General features: G+C 49.9%; 1 protein-coding gene across 3 annotated transcripts in view; it reads left to right on the plus strand.

The window, feature by feature from the left end:
- CACNA2D2 (calcium voltage-gated channel auxiliary subunit alpha2delta 2) overlaps positions 1-18254 on the plus strand; it is a 454520-nt gene that overhangs the window by 309418 nt on the left and 126848 nt on the right. For all 3 annotated transcript variants that reach the window (XM_055804987.1, XM_055804990.1, XM_055804989.1), the window contains exon 4: positions 7294-7410. In XM_055804987.1, the coding sequence (XP_055660962.1) occupies positions 7294-7410 (117 nt within the window). The remainder of the gene's footprint in view (positions 1-7293; positions 7411-18254) is intronic.

Here is an 18254-nt window from a genome sequence, read left to right on the forward strand (position 1 = left end):
TGGCTAGTTGCTAAATTATGCATAGCGGTCTGAGGTCTGCTTCAGGGCTGGCAGGCCTGAAGTCTCAGCTGTAGAGGCTCATGATCTGGGGTGGAGTGAGCAGAATTCCAGCCAGTGCCACAGAGGATGGGAGACATGGATGCTGGTGCCAGATGGGGCAGGACAGGGAGCGCTGGAGCAGCTCTGCCTCTCCATCCCTGGTGGAGTGGGCTGCCTTCCTCTTGTCCCCCGTGTCCTCTGTGGTACTGCTGAACTTTTAGTGAAGGAAGGAGACCTTAGTTCTGTGATGTGTTTGCTTCAGTTAGAGCCGACCATCCCTGAGGAGCAGCTAAACTGGCGCGTTTTCCTGTCCTGCTTCTGCAGGAGAGCTGTGAAGAGCTCCTCCGGGGTGCTTGCATTCTGTTAGGTAGGTGGAAGGAAGGAGCGCAGCAGGGAAATGGCACTGTGTGAGGAGAGAGGAGAAGGGCTAGTAAATGTCAAGCTGTTTACCTCCTGCGCACGCTCGAGCGCGTCCGCGGGCTGCAGGAGCAGCGGCTCTTGCTGAGGGCCAGGCAGGGTTGCAGCAAGGGGCAGGTCGGGCTCCGCAGGAGCTGCCTGCACCACTGCCGAGGGGGTGTCACGGTGGGTGCCTGGGCCGGTGCCTGGGCTTGGGTTGATGCTCACAGAGCCAGGTCCTCAGGGCTGGTGGCATCCGTGGTGCTGGCTCTGGCAGGTGGTGTGGGCTGTATTTGCAAAGCCCTCGCTGGACTGCGGCACCACCGCTCACCTGCAGCTGCTTCCTTCCCCTTGCCTCCCTCAGCCAGCCCCTGACTCCTCGACAGGGAAAACAGGAATTAGCACCTTCCTGGCTGATGGCTGCTTTGCCAGAAGCCACCCAAGTGCCCTTGGTGGTCCCCATCCCCCCCGCCCCTGCAGTGGTGTGTGGTACAGGCAGCACCACTCATCCTGGCGGGCTGTCAGTGAGGCCAGTATCACACTTGTCACTGCCTGCTTGATTAGCCCTGACGCTGTGCCGAGGCTGACATCCTCCTAATGTAATATAGACACCACAATGATTACCATCATTGCAAGAACTATAAGCACCAGATGATGAAATTTAGCGACAGTAGGTGCAGCAGGGACGAGGGGTGAGATGGGAATCGTGCTGTCTCTGCGTTCTGCCTGTGGCCCTGAGCAGTCTCCATCTTCCAACAGGATCTCTGGGGTTTTGCACTCCTTTTCCTGCCTGTTACCCAGCCACGCTGGTCCTTGCTCAGCCTGGACCATCTCACAGGGCTCTTGTCAGTCATTTATGTTTACTAGGCAGTTCTGTAGGCTCCCTCTTCATCAGAGGGGTCTGCTCTGTGTGCTCAAGGCACGAGCAAGTCTGCTTGAGGGTTCCCTCTGTTCCTTGTCAGTGACACCCTGAGCCGTGGGGAAACAGCAGGACACCACTGGAGGTGAGATGAGTCTGGAAATGGGCCAGACTGCTGCTTGTCTGGTGGAGACCAACAGATCCTGAAGCTTTAGGAGAAACACCAGATGGGCATCTAAGCAAGCAGCCCCTCTAAGGGCAGGTATCCTGCTGCAGTGTTTTTTGTACCAACTAATGCCCTTTGCAGAGACCATATCTGGGTCACTGTACGAGGGTGATCAGCATGGGCCTGTCTGCAGGAGCTGGAAGTATTGCCCTAAACAAAGACCTTCCTTGCCCCCCATAATAATGTCAGATGGGAAAACCCTTTTATTTTCCTGACAGCAGTCCCATCTCTGGGGCACGAGGGGTTATCTTGGGTGTGCGTGGCTGTTGTGCCCGTAGAGGTGCTGTTTGGTCTTTGGTCTCCCTCGCCAGGAGCACCCCTCTCCGAGGCAGGATGCTCATGGAAGGCAGCCCACTCTGTTGCTGTGTATAGTACTTTGCTCTTCTGCAAACGTGCTGGGTTTGTGCTGTGATTACACGCTGGTGTTCGGACTGCAGCTGTCCAAGCCACGTGTATTGGACTCGGGGGGGGGGGGGGGGGGGGGGGGCGCGGAGCAGGAATTTCCGGGAGATAACTGTGTCCCGGATCAGATGTCTTTGCAGTGGGAGCTCGCAGACTCTCCCGGTGGGGCTGCAGTTGGCCCTGAGCAAATCCCGGCTGGGGGTTGAGCTGTGGGTATGGCTGTACCCTGGCCTGGTGGGACTGAGCACGGCAGGCGTCACCAGCTGCCATGGTGGGGGTTCAGCTTTTTGTTTGTTGTTTTTAAGTGAGGTGGAGGGGGAGTCTTGGCATGGAGATGGTGCTGTGCAAGCACAGCGGTGTGCAGCCCCTCCGATAGCTCGATTTTGGGAAGGGCTGCTTCTTGGAGGAGGTGAAGTGGAGCTGGGGGGAAAGGGAAGGAGAAGGGGTCTGCTTTGACTCACACGGGTACCCCACTGTCCCAGCCCTCCCATCAACATTCTCCCTCTTGGCCAGGGAGGGAGGCTGGAGACTGGCCCTGCTGCTGCACAGAGGAGGCCAGTGCCCCTGGGAAACAGCAAGGCTGGGGTTGATGAAAAAGTTTTTACTTTCTAGTGGTGCCCAAAGGCACATACATGTGCTGTGGTGCTGTACAGGGAGCTCCCCTGGAGTTTGTTATTTTCCTTCCTGTTTTATCATCAGATGTCTTGACCCCTTGAAGGTGCTGGGTCTTCTTGTGGCAGCTCATCAAGTAGTGATTTCTGCACTTGTGGGAGTATTTCTGTGCCCTTTTCCTTCTCAGGCTGCCCAGTTTTGGTGCTGGGTGTGCTCATGGGGAGTTGGGGAGGGCAGATGCTTTCTCTGAACCCTGGCAGCTCCCTGGATATATAGGCACAGAGGGAATTGATAGGTGAGATGAGCATCGTTAGTTATGCATTAGGAGCAAGGCAAACAAGTGAATTTAGAGGATGGATGTTCTGAGGCAGTATCAGATCTGCCTCCTCGGTTGTACAGTTGCTGCTGTGACCGTGTACTAGCAATCGGTTGTGTTACCACCTCTGCTTTTTAGTAAGGCTACTTAGCACGGCTGTGCTGGTTTAGATCATCTTCTCAGCTGTTTCTAATTGCACTATGCTTAGGAGTATTTGGGATTAAATTTTTCATGTTGCAGGCTGTCTTGAGCTATTTGATTTCCCCCCCATACCTGCCACCATTATCTTTTTTTATTTTTATTTTGTTATTTCAGTTCAACTCCATACTTTCTGTTGTTTTGCCTGTGTTAATATTTCCTTCTGCTCTTGCCACTTACTAGTTCCCTCTAAGCCACTGCCGGACTCTTCTTTCTGCTGCCATGCCTGGATCTTTTGGCTGCTGCATCCAGCTTCAGCCCTTCCCACACTTTTCATTGACATTTGCAGTTTATCATTTGGTCTTGATCCATATCCCCTGAATACAACAGCTTCATCCTCTGTGCTGCCTGAGGGCTAATACCTCTGTAAGTAATTCAGGGGCTCTGTGCAGCCCTTCTGCGGACCAGTGACTGAAAGTTTGCCACCCATGTTGGGCAGGGCTGATGCAGGGGTATTACCCATTCCAGCCTGGCTGGAGCATTGCAGGATCGGGCTTGGCTCTCGTGTTCCTGCATTGCCTTCCACTCGCCCTGCTTGTCACAGGGGTACATGCAGGCTGTGAGGGGATGCGGTGTGTTTGTTGTGAAGGGATTGCAAATTAAACCCCAGTCTACAAAGAGCATGCACCCTGCCCCCCACTTCTCCCCAAGGGTGCCGGTATGGCTGGGTGTGAGTGTACCTGTGCAGAATCAGAAGCAGCAGTTTCATGACTCCAAGGTCACTGCTGTTACAAATTTGAAACCCAGGTCCCAGAGCACCCGATCACAGGAGAATTTCAATGAGAATGGCTTTCTAATCTGGACAGAACTAACAGCTTCTGCCATCGCTGAGGAACGTTTGGGATGTCTTTGGTCAGAAAATCCTCCCTTCGATTCAGCTCGAGGAAAAACCCAATATGGAAAATGTCACCTTAGATAAGTAAAACTAGGGCAAGTTCTGAAAACCCAAAGCAAAATGCTACAATGGAGAGTGCGAAGCTATCTTAATTGCCTGGAGCAGTACCATTCATTCCCCTGCCTGTCTGGTACGTTCTTGTGCACGTATGGTCACTGTTAATTCATGTTGGATTGTTCTAATTAACGCCAATGAACTATTCAGCCAAGAAGACTGCAGAGCTCTGCAGCTGCAGAGAAGGCTGGAGGAACATCTCCTGGTTTCTTTTTCTGTTTTTACCTCCCTTGTGGACAGGCACCGTTTCTGTCCGTAACCAATAGGAGCCAATTTTCTGTTTCATAATAGGAAAATACTAAAGTCAGGATGCCCTCCTTACCCAAAGCTTTCTCCTTGAACATTGTTCCTCTTTGCTTTCCTAATTGCTGCTGCTCAGCTGGAGGTAACGCGCGTCTTCCCAACAACAGTATTTTGTTATGCTGTTACTTACCAAAGGGAAAAAAAAGAGTATGAGAGAATATTGCTTTGTGTCGAGCTTTCCTCGCTTTAACCCTTTCTGTGCTGATGTGGGATGTTTAGCATGTAATGTTTTGCTATTAGCAATATATTCTTTTTAGTCTGAAGTTCTGGGTGTGATGGAGCCCTGAAGTGAAGAACGCCTAGAAATAATTTCTGCTGGAGTCTGAGCATGCCTCTAAAAGGTGTTCTCTTACTAAAGCATCCTCTTTGGAGTCACTGTGCTGATATAACGATCACCTAAAATAAGAGAGGAGCTGCCAAATTGATGTGACATATGGGGGGGCTGGGGACCTAAATGATTTGGGTGAAGCCCTTGGAATGAGATTGGCTGAAAACTTAATGCTTGGAGTTACCCTTCCATGAAGACTGGCAGGTCTGGAGCCTGCAAGAGCAGAGACTCAGGGAGGATGCTGGAGCCATGCTCCGTGTGTTTCTTAGGGACTGAGGAGTCTGATGAGGATCCCAGATGTTTGGTTTGCTGTGTCTCTGCTCTTGGCCTGTGCTCTTGCAAGTCAGTAACCAGGAAAATTCACAGAAATGCTATTTTCTCCAGAAACTTGAGAAATGAGCAGGTCTGAGCCTTTTGTGTGCCCTCCCGCTGACAGAGGTGGTGTGGGTTGCCATCCTGGCAGCCAGGGCAGGCTACCTGAATCCCTTGGGGCTGCTTTGGGGGAAAAAACAAACCAACCGAAGAGCTGCCTGGAGTAGAGCTGGGATGGAGTAACGGTGTATGTGGACACAAGGCTGCTGGAGGGGGCGTGCTGTTGGGAATTTCCTAGTGGTACAGAAGAAAGAAGGAGCATGGGCAGAGCATGGACCCCAGCAAGAGCTGCAGAAAACAAAGCTGAAGCCTGAAGATGAACCCTGCAGGCCTGGAGGGACTGTGCAAAGCCAAAGAGCAGCCTTTCACTTTGTCTCCAAGCGTACTTCTGTGGCTGCAACCTCACAAACCACTTTTTTAACCACAGAAGGAAAGGGTAGGCTCTAGTACAGGTAGGCTCTGTGTGTGTGGGGTGTCTCTGCACAGGCCCTTGAATTCATCACCAGCTGCCTTTTGGTGAGCAGAGTTGCTTCTTGCTCCAGCTTGTTAGCGTCTGGAGAACAAAAAGGGCAGACTTTCCCAATATATCAGGAGCGTCTCATCCTGTTCTTAAGCTGTGTGTTGTGCTGCTGTCCAGACCCTGGGCACGCCTGCCTGCCCATACCTTTATTTTTGCTGGCTCCACCAAGAGCAACAGTTGTGGTGGTATCAGCCCGGTGGCTTCTCTAGCTGAGCCTCCCCTTTGACCTGCCTTTTGCCTCCCGCACAGGGTGAAATGGGGGTTTTCTGAGGTACAAGCTTGTCTTGTGGAAGCTGCTTGTTTACTGTGTGTGTTTGGGTGCTGCTCTAAGACCCAGAGCAGAGGCAGGCAGATGTTCCATGAGAAATGGTTTCTGCACCACCTCGTCTCTTCCTTTGTTGTAAACGGCCAGGTCTGCCGCAAGCCAGCAGTTGCAGGCAGAGTGCTTCACCTCTACTGATGCTCCAGCCAAGAGGGGGTTTTGTCCCGTGGGAAGCAATGATTCAGCTCCCAAGGATTGTGCAAGCGCGGGTAGGTGCCAGACATGCTTAGCATGGAAATCACAGCTAAGCATGGAGTCAGCTCCCTCCTTGGGGAGGTCCAGCTCTCCTTGGAGGGTTTTCTGCTGCCAGATGTCTTCATGTCTGGAATTGCAGGTATTTGTTAGTAGCCTGAGGATTCGGAGAGAAGCAGAATCCTGTTTGCTTTGTGGTTTTCTTCATGTATTAAGAAAAGATAAGCATAAGGATTATTTTTCCCCCCTAATCTCAGATCATGGTAAAAAGCTCTCTTTTACCCTGTGTTGGTTACACCTGACTTTGCAGACAGACCAATTTAAGTCAGAAAATGATCTGAGGAGATGACTGAGGGGTTGGTGGTTGCGAAGTCTTGTGGTAGGACTGAGCCCTTCTTGTTGGGGCAGTGCTGACACCGGCAGCACTTCCCTTGGGGGTGACATTGTCCTCTGCAGTTGGCTGATGTGGCTTGGAAGGCCAGGCCCACAGGTCACAGCTGCATGCTTTGGGTGCAAACATTCAAATTCAAAAAAGTGACTGCATCTGCCCTTCAGGATAATCCCAGTATAGACATGTGCCTCTCCCCACCATCCCCACCACAGCCTGGCCAAGTTCTGGACTAGTTGCAGAAATCCTGATTTCTTGAGGGCACCACATTATTACAGCTTCCTTAGAGATGTGGTTTTATCCTACTTCATGTGACCCCCTTGCTCCCGTTCTGGTACCCACTGCTGCCTCTGCCCGGGGCTGCCTGAGGCTCCACACCTGGCCCTGGCCAACCCAGTGGCAGTGCACAGACAGCTGGTGGCAGGCAGGGAGCTGGGCTTCACCTGCACCATTCAGCAAGTGGCCTTGGGGAGGGGGCTGTGCGTGGTCAGTATGCTTTAGGGGTGCGTTTGGGTGAGGAAGAGCACAGAAAGAAGCACAGCGGCTCTGCCTGTGCTGCTGGTTTGGCTCAGTGGGGGGGGGGGGGGGCGCAGTGTGGTGGGCAGCTCAGCTTCTGGGGGAGAGGGAGGATGCTCACAGCCTGCAAGCACAAAGGCAGCTAGCTATAAAGCCAGTGGTGTGGGCAGCAGGTCAAATGCTTTTTTTTTTCTTTTTTTCTTTTTTTTCCTCCCCTCATTTCCAAAGCTTATATTGTTACCTAATCCATGTTGCTAAAATTCTCTTGTGTTGAGAGGATCAGCTTTTCTGTGGGAAGGCTGCTGTCCTTCTCTCTAATATTGACTGCCTTTCTTTCTCTTGTTTCCCTTCTTAGATCTACAATGAGAATAAAAACCTGTTTGAAGTCAAGGAAAACGTGCCCAGGAAACTGGTGGAGAAGGTTGCAGGGGACATCGAGAGCCTCTTGGCCAAGAAAGTCCGTGCTTTAAAGGTAAGGTGATGGGTCTGTGTGCCGATCCTTTGACAGATATGTTCTGTTTAAAGAAGAGGGTTGATGCTGGTTTAGCCTTATGATCTCGGCTTCAAAGTGATTTCTGTGGTTGTGTGGCCTTTTCTGGGAACTGCATTCTGTAGATTCACATGGAATATGTCTGGGGTGTGAGGCAAGGATGTGTGATGTGAGGATTTACGATAGGTATGTTGCTTTCTGTCTTCTCCCACCGTGATGTGAACAGCTGAAGGTGCTGCCACAAGAATACAAGTGACAGCAAAAGCCTGGCAGAAAATTGGACCCAGTCATTTAACTGGCGGTATGGTGAGCGGCAGCAAAGGTACTGCAGGTACTGCAGTGTCCCTGCAATAGCTCATGGAAATGTTTCAGACAAGTGGGGGGTTTCCTGTTTAGGAGAGGATGCGCTGAAATGTTTGTGCCGGTGCCTAGTACTCAAATCCTGTGATTGACCGCTTGTGTGAGTTGCCCTACTAGCTGCCTGCATACATTTCCAGTCTACCATCCTATTTTGTAACACTCCTTTTAAAATTAATTAATTTTATCTGTAGTGGAGCAAGGTGACCTGCTCGTGGTGCCAGCTCGGTAAAACCCAGCAGTGGCTGTAACGAGGCAGCAGCGGAGCTGCGCTCTGCTACAGTGTTCTTTGCTACTGGGGAAGAAACAAGTAATTGCTTTCCTGGAGAGATGGAGATATCCTCTCTGCTGCGGAGTGTGGGAGCCGTGTAAGAGCTTCACTGCCAGGAGCTGTAGTGTCCTCTCAAATCCCCAGCTGTAGCCAGCAGCATGATGTGCCATGGACATCTGGCAGTATGGCCAACTGGATGTGGCTTGCAGCTTGATGAACTAGGAGGGCTTCTGTGGGGCGATAGACAAGGGGAAGGATTGGAGCAGGTGACATGGCTGTTGTGTCTGCATAGCCAAAAAGGCTTGGTCACCCTTCAACCTGGTAGGCAGGGTGACTAAGGCAGTGAGAGCTTGGAAGTGGCCAATCTCCATGCTGGGTGAGAAGTAGCTGAGAGAGGGTATGTGGGAGAAATCACAAAACACCCATGTAGACCTGGAGAGTCTCAAGACCTAATAGGATCTGAGTCATGGGTGGTCAGAGCCTGGCCAGAGGGTCAGGTTGGTATGGGGCTGTCTACAGTGACTGACAAAAGTGGTAACTGTAGGGATTTGGGTGAAGAAGACTGTTGTATATTCAGTTCTTGACTTTGGGAGGTGAAGGTTAGTCCCTCTTGGGTCTCACACCAGGTGTTTTAGCTTGAGTGGAAGGAGCTGAAGTGGCACTGAATTGGGGTATGCATTGCCAGCACTGCATTTGGGTTTGTGGAAGTGAAGACTAGGGACACCAGTTCTTTTCCTAACATGAACCTGCATCCCTGTGTCCATATAGTTTGTGTGCATGCCTGAGCGTGCATCATCTATTAAACATTCCAGAGATGTGCACCACCTACAGATGCTGGAGGAGGACACAGGTGACAGAGGTTAGTTGCAAACTTGATACGTACCTGGACAATGTGTTGCTCCTGTTGGATGGGCAGGGTAATAACGCCAAGTTACACAGCAAGACTCTGCTGGGTGATTTCCACTGGGTCGTTTGACCTTTTTGTTGGGTGTTGGGCAGGACCGGTTGGTGCACTGTTAAGGGCTCGCCTTGTGCTGGACCTGATGCAGTGGAGGGATTCTGACAGTGCTGGTTAGATAACAGGGACTTGGTGCTGGTTTATTGTAGTGGGAACAGTGATCCGTTGACCTGAATTAGTCCTTTCAAGAGGACTCCTTCAGGGCGCAGTTGGCGGATGGAGCAGTTTCTTACATCCAGCTTGTGTGAAATTCTTGATGTCTCGGGCTGGTGCTGCTGACAACAAAATCTGGAAATGGGGAAGCTGATGGGAGGAGGAGAAACTGGATCTTCTGAATCTCTTCCATGTCGTGCTAAGTTCCTTTGAAACAGTAGGGCTCCCACAGCTGCTTCCACTCTCCAGCCTTTGTTTTCTTCTGTCTCAACTCTCCCCCTAGTTGAATCATCTCCCCTGGAGTCATTTCCTCCCCTTCTCTCATGACTCACAAGAGTGATGATGACTTTGTGAAATAAATTTTTCAGCATCTGAGTCAGGTGGGACTCCCATGTATCAGTGAGGGCAGGTGAGGAGGGAGAAATGGAGCCTCTCCAGGGTGTATGAATTGCCACGTCACTCATGCTCACTCTACTGAAAAGATGCATCCCTGTCTCCTCTGCTGCAGGAGAGAGAAGGAATACTGCTGTGCTATGGTAGGGCTTTGTAGGAAGGTGCTAGCTAGCCTTCGGGCAGACGCTATGGGCACATGGTTCAGAATTGCCATTATGATTAGGTGGTGATTCAGTCCAGTCATCAAAGAGCCTGTTTTCCTCTGTTTCTAAGTGGAAATATTAATGTCTTTAATAAAGTTAAATTGTGTGTGGAGCATTTATTAATAATACATAGTTTCCTACCTTGTGTGTTGCATTTCTAAGAAGCAGAAATCAAGCAGAAGGAAACCACACTCGGCTGTCTGGTTCTGACAGGCATGGTGCAGTGCTGTGGCATGGCTCTGGCGCTAGCAGGACGTGATTTCCCACGTGCATTTTGGAGGAGTTCCGGAGCCAGGGGTGTGTGGCAGAGAGGGTAATTGCTTCCTTAAGTAGCAGTCATCTGCAAGGGGCTGGTTATTTGAATGTTGTCCCTCCCTCTTTGTTCCAGACCATAATATCTGGTGACAGTCTCATCACGGAACAGAAAAATTCCTAGGGAGATCTTTTTGCAATCCCCACCTGTTCCAGTGGGCACTAGAAAAAAAAGCATCTACAGCTGGGTCCTGGGGGACTTCTACCTGTGTCCCACACAGTGGCCTCTGTTTAACATGGTTTTGCATCAGCACTAACTGCCCTTTTCCCCAGCATCCTCCAGTCTTCTTCCTCTATGATGTCCACTGCTTCAAGCGTCACAGTCTCCTTTGGGCTCTGTAGTTCCAGCTGTCTGGTATTCCCAAACTTCAGTATGGGGGGAGATGGAAGAAATGCTCTTCAATACCAAAAGTACAGCTGCTCTCCTTTGAAATAGAAATAAAAAATACTGTTAAGGTGGAGTAACTCCTGAAGGAGGTGACATCAAATTTAACCAGTGTATTGCATTGTGGGGAAATTCCAGGGGTCTTGCTGTAGGTGAGGTGTAAAGAAAGGGTGGGTATGTTCCTGACTGGATAGGAGCTTAAGGGGCTTTTCTTGTCCACGCTCACGAGCTTGCCCTCATTGGGGCTAAGAAAAAGACAACTTCCTTCACATGTGGAAGGGAACAAGGTGGCAGGTTACAAAACAACTACAAATCCCTGTTGTATTTTTCTTGTGCTGGGAATCACAGCTGGCTGGCTTGAAGCTTGACATCATCCAAGACCAGAGATCGACAGGTCAGTTGTTTGCCAAATAGGTTCTCTGCTACGTTTCTTTTTAACTTAAATTTTGTATCGCTTCTTCAATCTCTTAGTGAGTTCAGACCCCTCCTTGCCTTTCTATGTGCCCGGAGGCACATGTATAGGCAGGGCTTCTTCGGTGAGCGTGTTTAGGAGACCAGATGTTGGAGTTTGGTGCTGGCAGAGTACTGAGCGAGCCAGGGAAAAGCCATCACCTGGGGGTGGGCACGAGATGGCTGCCACCTCTGGATTCCCAAACCTGAGGGGTGTTTTTCTCTCTTCCCGTCTCTTCTCTCTGTGTAGCCTTTCTGGGATTCCCCAATTTGCATGTAGAGAATTCTCTTCCTCTGAAGCCTCAGTGTCTGTGTTTGTTGAGGTTGGTGAAGACGAGCCAGTTTTCCATAGAAAGGAAAGGAATCAGCAACGGTAAATGGTACTGGCTGGAGCCTCCCTTGCCAGCAAATCCAGCCCCTGGCCTTTTCCGTGTGCTCAGACCACAAGGGCAGCTCTTCTTCCCTTCCCTGTGCTGTTTGCTGCTCCCACTTCATGCTCTGCTGGCGGACACGGGCTGCTCCGTCCTGCCACGCCGTGTCCCTGGGTGCCCAGCTGTCCACTGCTCATGGCCACCACGGAGGTCTCGGCAGCCCAGCCCTGCTTCCTCACCTGTGCCGGCAACCCACGGATGTCTCGGCAGCCCAGCCCCGCTTCCTCACCTGTGACGGCAACACCAGACAGCATGGTCAGAGCAGGAGGATGGCGGGGGGGCTGCTGAGGGTACGAAAGGCATCAGCGCAAGCAGCTGTGTCAAGCCCAGGGCCTTGGAAAACTCTTCTATTGCCGCAAAAGCATCTCTGCAGTGAAAAGGTGGTAGGGGAACAAGAGGAGGTCATTGCCTGTGTGCAGGATCTAGGAGGGTACTTCCCCCTCCAGGTCTACAGACACCCCAGATCTGATTCTTTCATAACGTTAGGTGAAGTGCATGAGCAATGCCTCCAAGTCTATCCTTTCCCGAAGCTCTGTAGACTGGGGGAGGAAGGGAGTTCTGATTTGATGGAGGAGGAGGCTGAGAGATGAATATTTGAGATCCTAGGGTATGTTTTAGGCTCGTTTCTACTTTTTATACCATTCTTGTAAAGGCTGCTTTTGGATGCCGACTGCTTCAGCCTTCACATATTTAACCACAGACAATTTGCTTTGCCTTCTGAGAGCAGCACATCCCACAGTTTACTGAGAGGGTTATGCCCTGAAGTGAGGTATTTATACACCGTGACAGGCCTAAATATTGCCACCTGTGCTGGTGGTCTTCTCCCATCTCTAAAAAGAGGCTTCGTGATCCATAGAACACGGTAGGAATGAATGTCTGCAGGCTCTGGCGTTGCCCCCATGGGATGCTGGTGACATGGTTGGTCTGGTATTTTCTCCAAAGAGCTGGTTTAGTTTTGCATATTGTACATCACCAGCAAAATCTTTTTGACTTAGGGTCAGCTTTGTTGCGTTTGCAGTGGACCTCAGCTGTGTGCAGTATCAAATATGACGCAGTGAGCAGAAGTGTGGCAAAGTGGCATTTTCTGTCTCAGAGAACTTAAAATGTGTATTATATACATCTGTGTGTATTTTACATAGATGTATGTATGTGTCATAGGTTTGGTGCACCTTGAGTGACTCTGGCGATGAGAGAACTAACAGCACTTTCCAGTAGTTAAGGGAAGAGTTTGTGGGGTTTCCTTCAGCTGAAGTGTAGGAGCTCACAATATATTTCACTGGAGATTTTCAAATTTTCCTGTAACGAGTAGGAAACCCTACACCTGGCATACAAAGGACAAGACTGGGGATTTTCTGTCTTTTGAAAGCATACTACAGGGATGTCTGGCTGGGTTTCCTGTGGCTACAAAGCCTGGGTGAACATTGCTCTAGGAGGCTGTGGTGTTCCCATCTACCTTGGATCCTAAGGGAAGGTGGCTGGAAGAGCTGGGATTTGGTGCACTGGGTTTTTGTACTGCCTTAACCAAATTTCTCAGTTCTGTCTCTGATTTCCACCCCACACCCTTGGTTTTGTGTTTTCACACTTAATGGCATTTTTTCCTTGCATATTCCTTCTCATGGTGCAGTTAGGACTTGGCCATGCTTTAGGATCCTGTGGTGGAGGGTGAGGTGGGAGCTTGGTGCATTACCATGAAGTACTTCCCAAGCTGGCTTCTCAGCGGTGAGAGATGGTCAGTGGAGGCATCGCGGGAGGTGGGAGATCAGGCCTGTTGTGCTTTTAGTCCTGGTTGAATGCTCAGCACATTACTGTTCAGCTGGGACTAGTTCCAAGCTCCATTTACGTCTGGCACAAGTATATATCAAGAGTGCAGAGGGGATTTAATTGGACAGGTTTATCCCTTTAACAATTCCAATAGCCCCAAGATTTCCCTTGAAGGTGTGTGGTGAACAGAGTCTTTATCAGCTCTTCTGAGGTTTTGCTTGTCTGAAGAGCTGCAAAAATTGGCATGCAGCAAAGCATCTCTCAGCCCAGTCTGGAGCATCTCCCCACTCCCTCCTCTCTGGGAAGCAGAGGCGCTGACCTCTGTCATGGTGTGGACTGATAGAAAATCGGCAGCATGTGCACAGCAGCTTTCCCTTCCCTCCTTTGCTGTTGGGGTGTTGCTGTCCTCTTGGTGACATGTGGTCTTCAGGGCAGGCAGTAAAAGGGGTGAGCGTTCAACACGAGCAGCCCTGGGTTTGTACTGGGTTTCTCCTCTGCTGCTGGCAGCTCGAGGTCCCATTTCCATCTCGCTGCCCTGCTGAGGTGTCTGAAACATGTTCTGCCAGGTGCTCGTTGGCCAAGTCATTGATGTGTTGAGGTAGAGGGGTGCTAGGCCACGAGCAAGTGTGTCCCCTGAGCTGCAGTGCTTCAGGGCTTGGGCTTGGGTGGCAGCGCGTAGTGCTGCACGTGTGGCCCTCCTGGGTTTTCTTGCCGCAGTGGCCCTGGATTTTTACCTGGTGAGGGACTTCTGGGCATGCCAGAAGGCCACCAGTGGTCACACCGTGGCCTGCTGGGTCCCAGACCAGCATCCGAGCTAAGGGATGCGTTACATGTCTCACCTAGGCAGCAAAGCAGGGGGAGGAAAGAAGGAATTAGGATAGTTCAGGTGAGCTCAGGTGCAGCCTGTGGTTTTGGTGGGTTGTGGTCATTGTCCTGTGCACACCTGCCTCGTTCCAGCCACACAGACACATTCAGGAGTTCTTGTGTTCGTGTAGGAAGGACCACAGCCCACATCCACCTTGTGCATGCTGAAGTACAAAACATTTAAAGGTATGTTCTCTGTGTTTTGTTAATTCATAGTGACAAATCCGTCCCTCTTCCCACTTCTTTGCTAATGGCTGGTTAGTGGCTTTTGGTTGTAATTCTACTTTTAATTTGCTCCTAATCAAATCCTGGCTGACTGTCCCCATGTATTTATTTATTTATTTGTTCATTCATTACTTTTTTGTGTGTGTGTGTCTTTTCCTGACTCACGATTGTTCTTGTGCTGGACCTGCTCCAGTAATCCAATTTGAATCCAATCTCCCAGGTCTGGAATTCTAATTTACAGATTGCAGAGGGGACCCGAACAATGCCCACACACCAGAATGGGGGTTTATTGTCTAATCTAATCAGGGACAATCAGATGTTTGTAACAAGTCTATCAAAACTGTATTGGGCCAGTTTGCCGAGCAATGTAACCAGCTTTCTTAATAGCACTAACACGATTTAGGGCTTCCTGCACTTTCATGCAGATTATGTTGAACGTTTCCCTTTCTTCTCCCATGAATGCTTGGCAGCAGCCCAGCCCGATGGGCTTTAAAGCTTTGTAAGCTGCTTGGTGCCCTCTGTGGCAGCGGGTTGTGAGGAGGCAGGGGCTGGTGCTGCCTCCTCCGGCACCAGCGCGTGCGGGAGGTTGGAGGGTTCCTGGGGTGATGCCGTTTGGGGGCACCTGTGCAAGGTACGGACTCAGTATCTCAAATGTATCTGGAGTCACGGATGGGGGAGTGAAAAGTGATGGCCCTGACCTGTTAAAATATTCAGCAAGTCTCCATAGCAGGTCACTAGTCCTGTATGCACGCTGTCAGCCTTCAGGCACCATGGGCTTGCCTGGCTGTTGGTAAAGAGCAAGTGAAGGAACCTTTGTCCTCTCTTGCCCTTGGCAGATCAAAGCTGTTGTTTCTGGGTACTCACTGTACGAAGTCTGGACAGTTGCTGTTCAGTGGAAAGACCTCTCTAGGGTTATTTGGGATGCCCTCTCAGTGTCTGGAGCAAAAGAGGAGGCAAAAGTAGTTCTGCAAATGAGCTGATGTCCCATTAACCCAAACTGGATTTTCCTTACTTTTCCTGTGCAAATAAATAGTTTCCTGACTTCTCCTTTCCTGAAAACTGAAATATTTCTATGGTCCCTTACCCTGGCAGCTATCTGTCAGCCAGCAGGTGAATTTACACTGGCTCTTGTGCTCCAGGCCTGTACCCCTTACCTCTGCACTTGATGCCTTTTGCCCAGGTGTTTATTTTAGGCTTATGGAAACCTTCCTGCCCCAGAGCATCTTCCCTTCAGCAGGCACTGTGTGCTGCACTGCTTGCCAAGGCCAGCACGTCCAGGGGAGCTGCCACATGCTGCCGGTGCCTGCATTGTAGCCAGGCTGAGGTTCGTGGTCTTGGGTCACGCAGCAGCGCTGAGAGCTTTACCTGGGCTTTTGGCCTGAGCAAAGCTTGCCCTCTCACCCACTCCCTGAGAGCTGCCGGGCTCGTTTGCATGTGCAGAGAGGAAGACTATGAACACCCTGTAAGGGGAGCTAGCCTTTCTTTGAGGGTTTAATTGCTGTGCATGCCTTGTCTTTGTGTGCTCTGCTCCCTATGGTGTGAGGAACCCAGAGACCTCCGAGACCAAACGAAGGATGAAATAGTCCTTAAAGGATGTTTTACCTCCCTTCCTAAGACTGTGTTGTGTATTTGACAGCAGTTGGCATGTTGTTTTTCAGTTTTCCCTGTTTTTTCCAGTGCAGGAGCAGCACTCTTAGCAGAAGTGAAGGTAACTAAAGCTGTTAGCGTTGGCAAGAGATTTGCAGCAGTTGAGTTCTTGGCTGTCTTAAAGCTGGGATCAGTCAGCTTAGTCCTTACCCTGTCGAGCTCCCGAGGCCTGGTGGGGCCACCTCATTCCATGCACCAAGGGGATGTCTTTGGGATGGTTGAAAGGGTAAAAGGAGATGGGTAAGGCTTACTGGTCTACTTGTAGAGGTAAATATAGATATAAAAGTGGTGAGTGATGCAATAGAAGAGGGAGAATTGGTGCTAGGGAAGAGAATTGCCATTTAATTCTTTATAAAACAACCTTTAAATGTGGCTGGGAAGATATGTTTGCAATGATAGCAAAAGAAGAGAAACCTTGTCACTGAAAAAGGGATTTATTTGAATTTCCTTGGTTAGTTTTGGTGTGAAAAAATGCATTTCCATGGCAGTTTGGTAGCTAGAGTTGCTTCTGTGCCCTGTCCTGTGACTTCGTAATCTGTGCACAGTTGGAGGGCAAGAGGAGGAGCTTTGTTTCCCTAGGGTTACCTGTAGTTTTGCGGGGAGTGTGTACCTCTGCACTTTTGAATCTGCTCTCAGTCCCTGGGAATTCAGCCCCTGCCCTCTGTACTGCTGTACATCTTTGCAGAGCTCTCTGAAGCCTAAGATCTTGAGCAGAAAAGGCTCCCACCAGTTTATTCTGGTTTCATGTTTTTCCCCCTGAATGTTTGAAATGCATCATCTGGAATGGAAGGCTCTTATATTGAATGGGAATAACTGACCTGGGAAGAAAAACTGAATCATTTTTAATTCAGTTCAGGTAGAACGAGGATTGGGTTTTTTAAGGGTTTCATCCCCTAGTCAAACTAAAAATCAATTATTTGTATAGTTCTGTTTACGGACGAGTAGTGAAGTTAAAGACTCTAATGACTGAGGGGGTGGAGGCTTGGTCCTGAAGGTTAATTGACTTGCATGAAGCTTTTTTGTCTCAAAAGCTCTCTTCAAATCCCACCTTCTTTTCCTAAAGAAAGTGGATTTGGCAAGTCTCATTTCTGCAGCCCACGAAACCCAAATCAGCTTTGGCACAGCTTATCTCAGTAGGTCTCTGCACGAGAGTCTTATGACTTGAATAGCATGGATAGCTGCAGGTGAAGAGCAGGAAGCAGCCATGAAGATGGCTTGCATAATAGCGATTTTGCTTGGCTCTGGGAAGCAGTGCTGTGCTGTTGTACACAAGCTGGCACGCAAGCGTGCTCCCTGTCTTGTACTATGGTGTGTATGCTTTCTGTCTTACATTGCTTTGCTTTGCATCTAATGAAGCTTTAGTGGGGTGAGCCTGAAACCCATCAGCACCCAGCCCTACCCCATAGCAAGGAGCTATTGTATGTTCCCAGAGCAGATGATGGCCATTAAATGTTTGAGTGACACTACAACAATGTGTAAAATATCTGCGATAAGGATCTAGCAAATCTTAATTTAAAAAAAAAGAAAAGCTACAAGAATGTAAATTGCACATACAATTGTGATAAAGAGCCAGTGATAACATTAAAGAGATTGTATCAATTTAATGCAAGTTTAGTGCCAAAGCCTGTGAACTGCTCTTTGAAGAGGAGTTGCTGGGAGCCAGTGGTATTCCAGCAGACAGTGCTCAGATGGTCTGGGTCCTCTGGACTAGACATCCCTGCAACTAGTGTGCTGCATGGGAGCTGTCTGCTTCCTGGGGATTTAATGAAAACCTTTCCTGTCTCTGCAATAAAAATAATGTTCCTTGGAAAAAATAAAGTGCCCTTCTGTCTGCTGGCCTTTGGGTCCCTCAAAATGCAATTAAAAAGCAGCTTAATGCAGCCTTGTGATGAGAAATATGTCAGCATTCACAGGCACAATCTGAAGTGAAAGCCAGATGAAACAGATGCGAGCAAAAATATTTAACCGTCTGCCTGCCTGGTGCTGCTTGCAGAACTGAACCGTCAGCTGAGCTGGGATGTGTGGGACTGGAGCAGGGCTGGCTGGAGGAGCTGGCAGCGGGAGCAGCACTGCGGGCATGGAGCCAGGCTGCAGTGGCGCTTGTGAGGGCGTGGGAGCTCATCCATAAACCAGCCTGGGCTTGGGGTGTCTCTGCCTGCCAGAGTCACCTGTTGGCTGGTGTTTCTGCTTTACGTCCTCGCTTTCTGTCCCTCTTCTGCTGTTTCAGATGTGCTGCTTTCCTGAAAGTGCCAAGGAGCATGGCAGCAAAGGCTGTTGGAAGTACCCTTGCAGGTTGGGTGGAAGTGGCAACTCCAGTTTTCTGTTGCAGGGCTGCTGGCTGTAGGTCAGTGTTTGTGCCTGCCAAAATGTTTACCCAAAACTTGAAGCATAAGAATGGGAATTAAAGTTAATTTTA

This window comes from Falco peregrinus, chromosome 5 (assembly GCF_023634155.1).
Source record: "Falco peregrinus isolate bFalPer1 chromosome 5, bFalPer1.pri, whole genome shotgun sequence".
NCBI classification, from domain to species: Eukaryota; Metazoa; Chordata; class Aves; order Falconiformes; family Falconidae; genus Falco; species Falco peregrinus.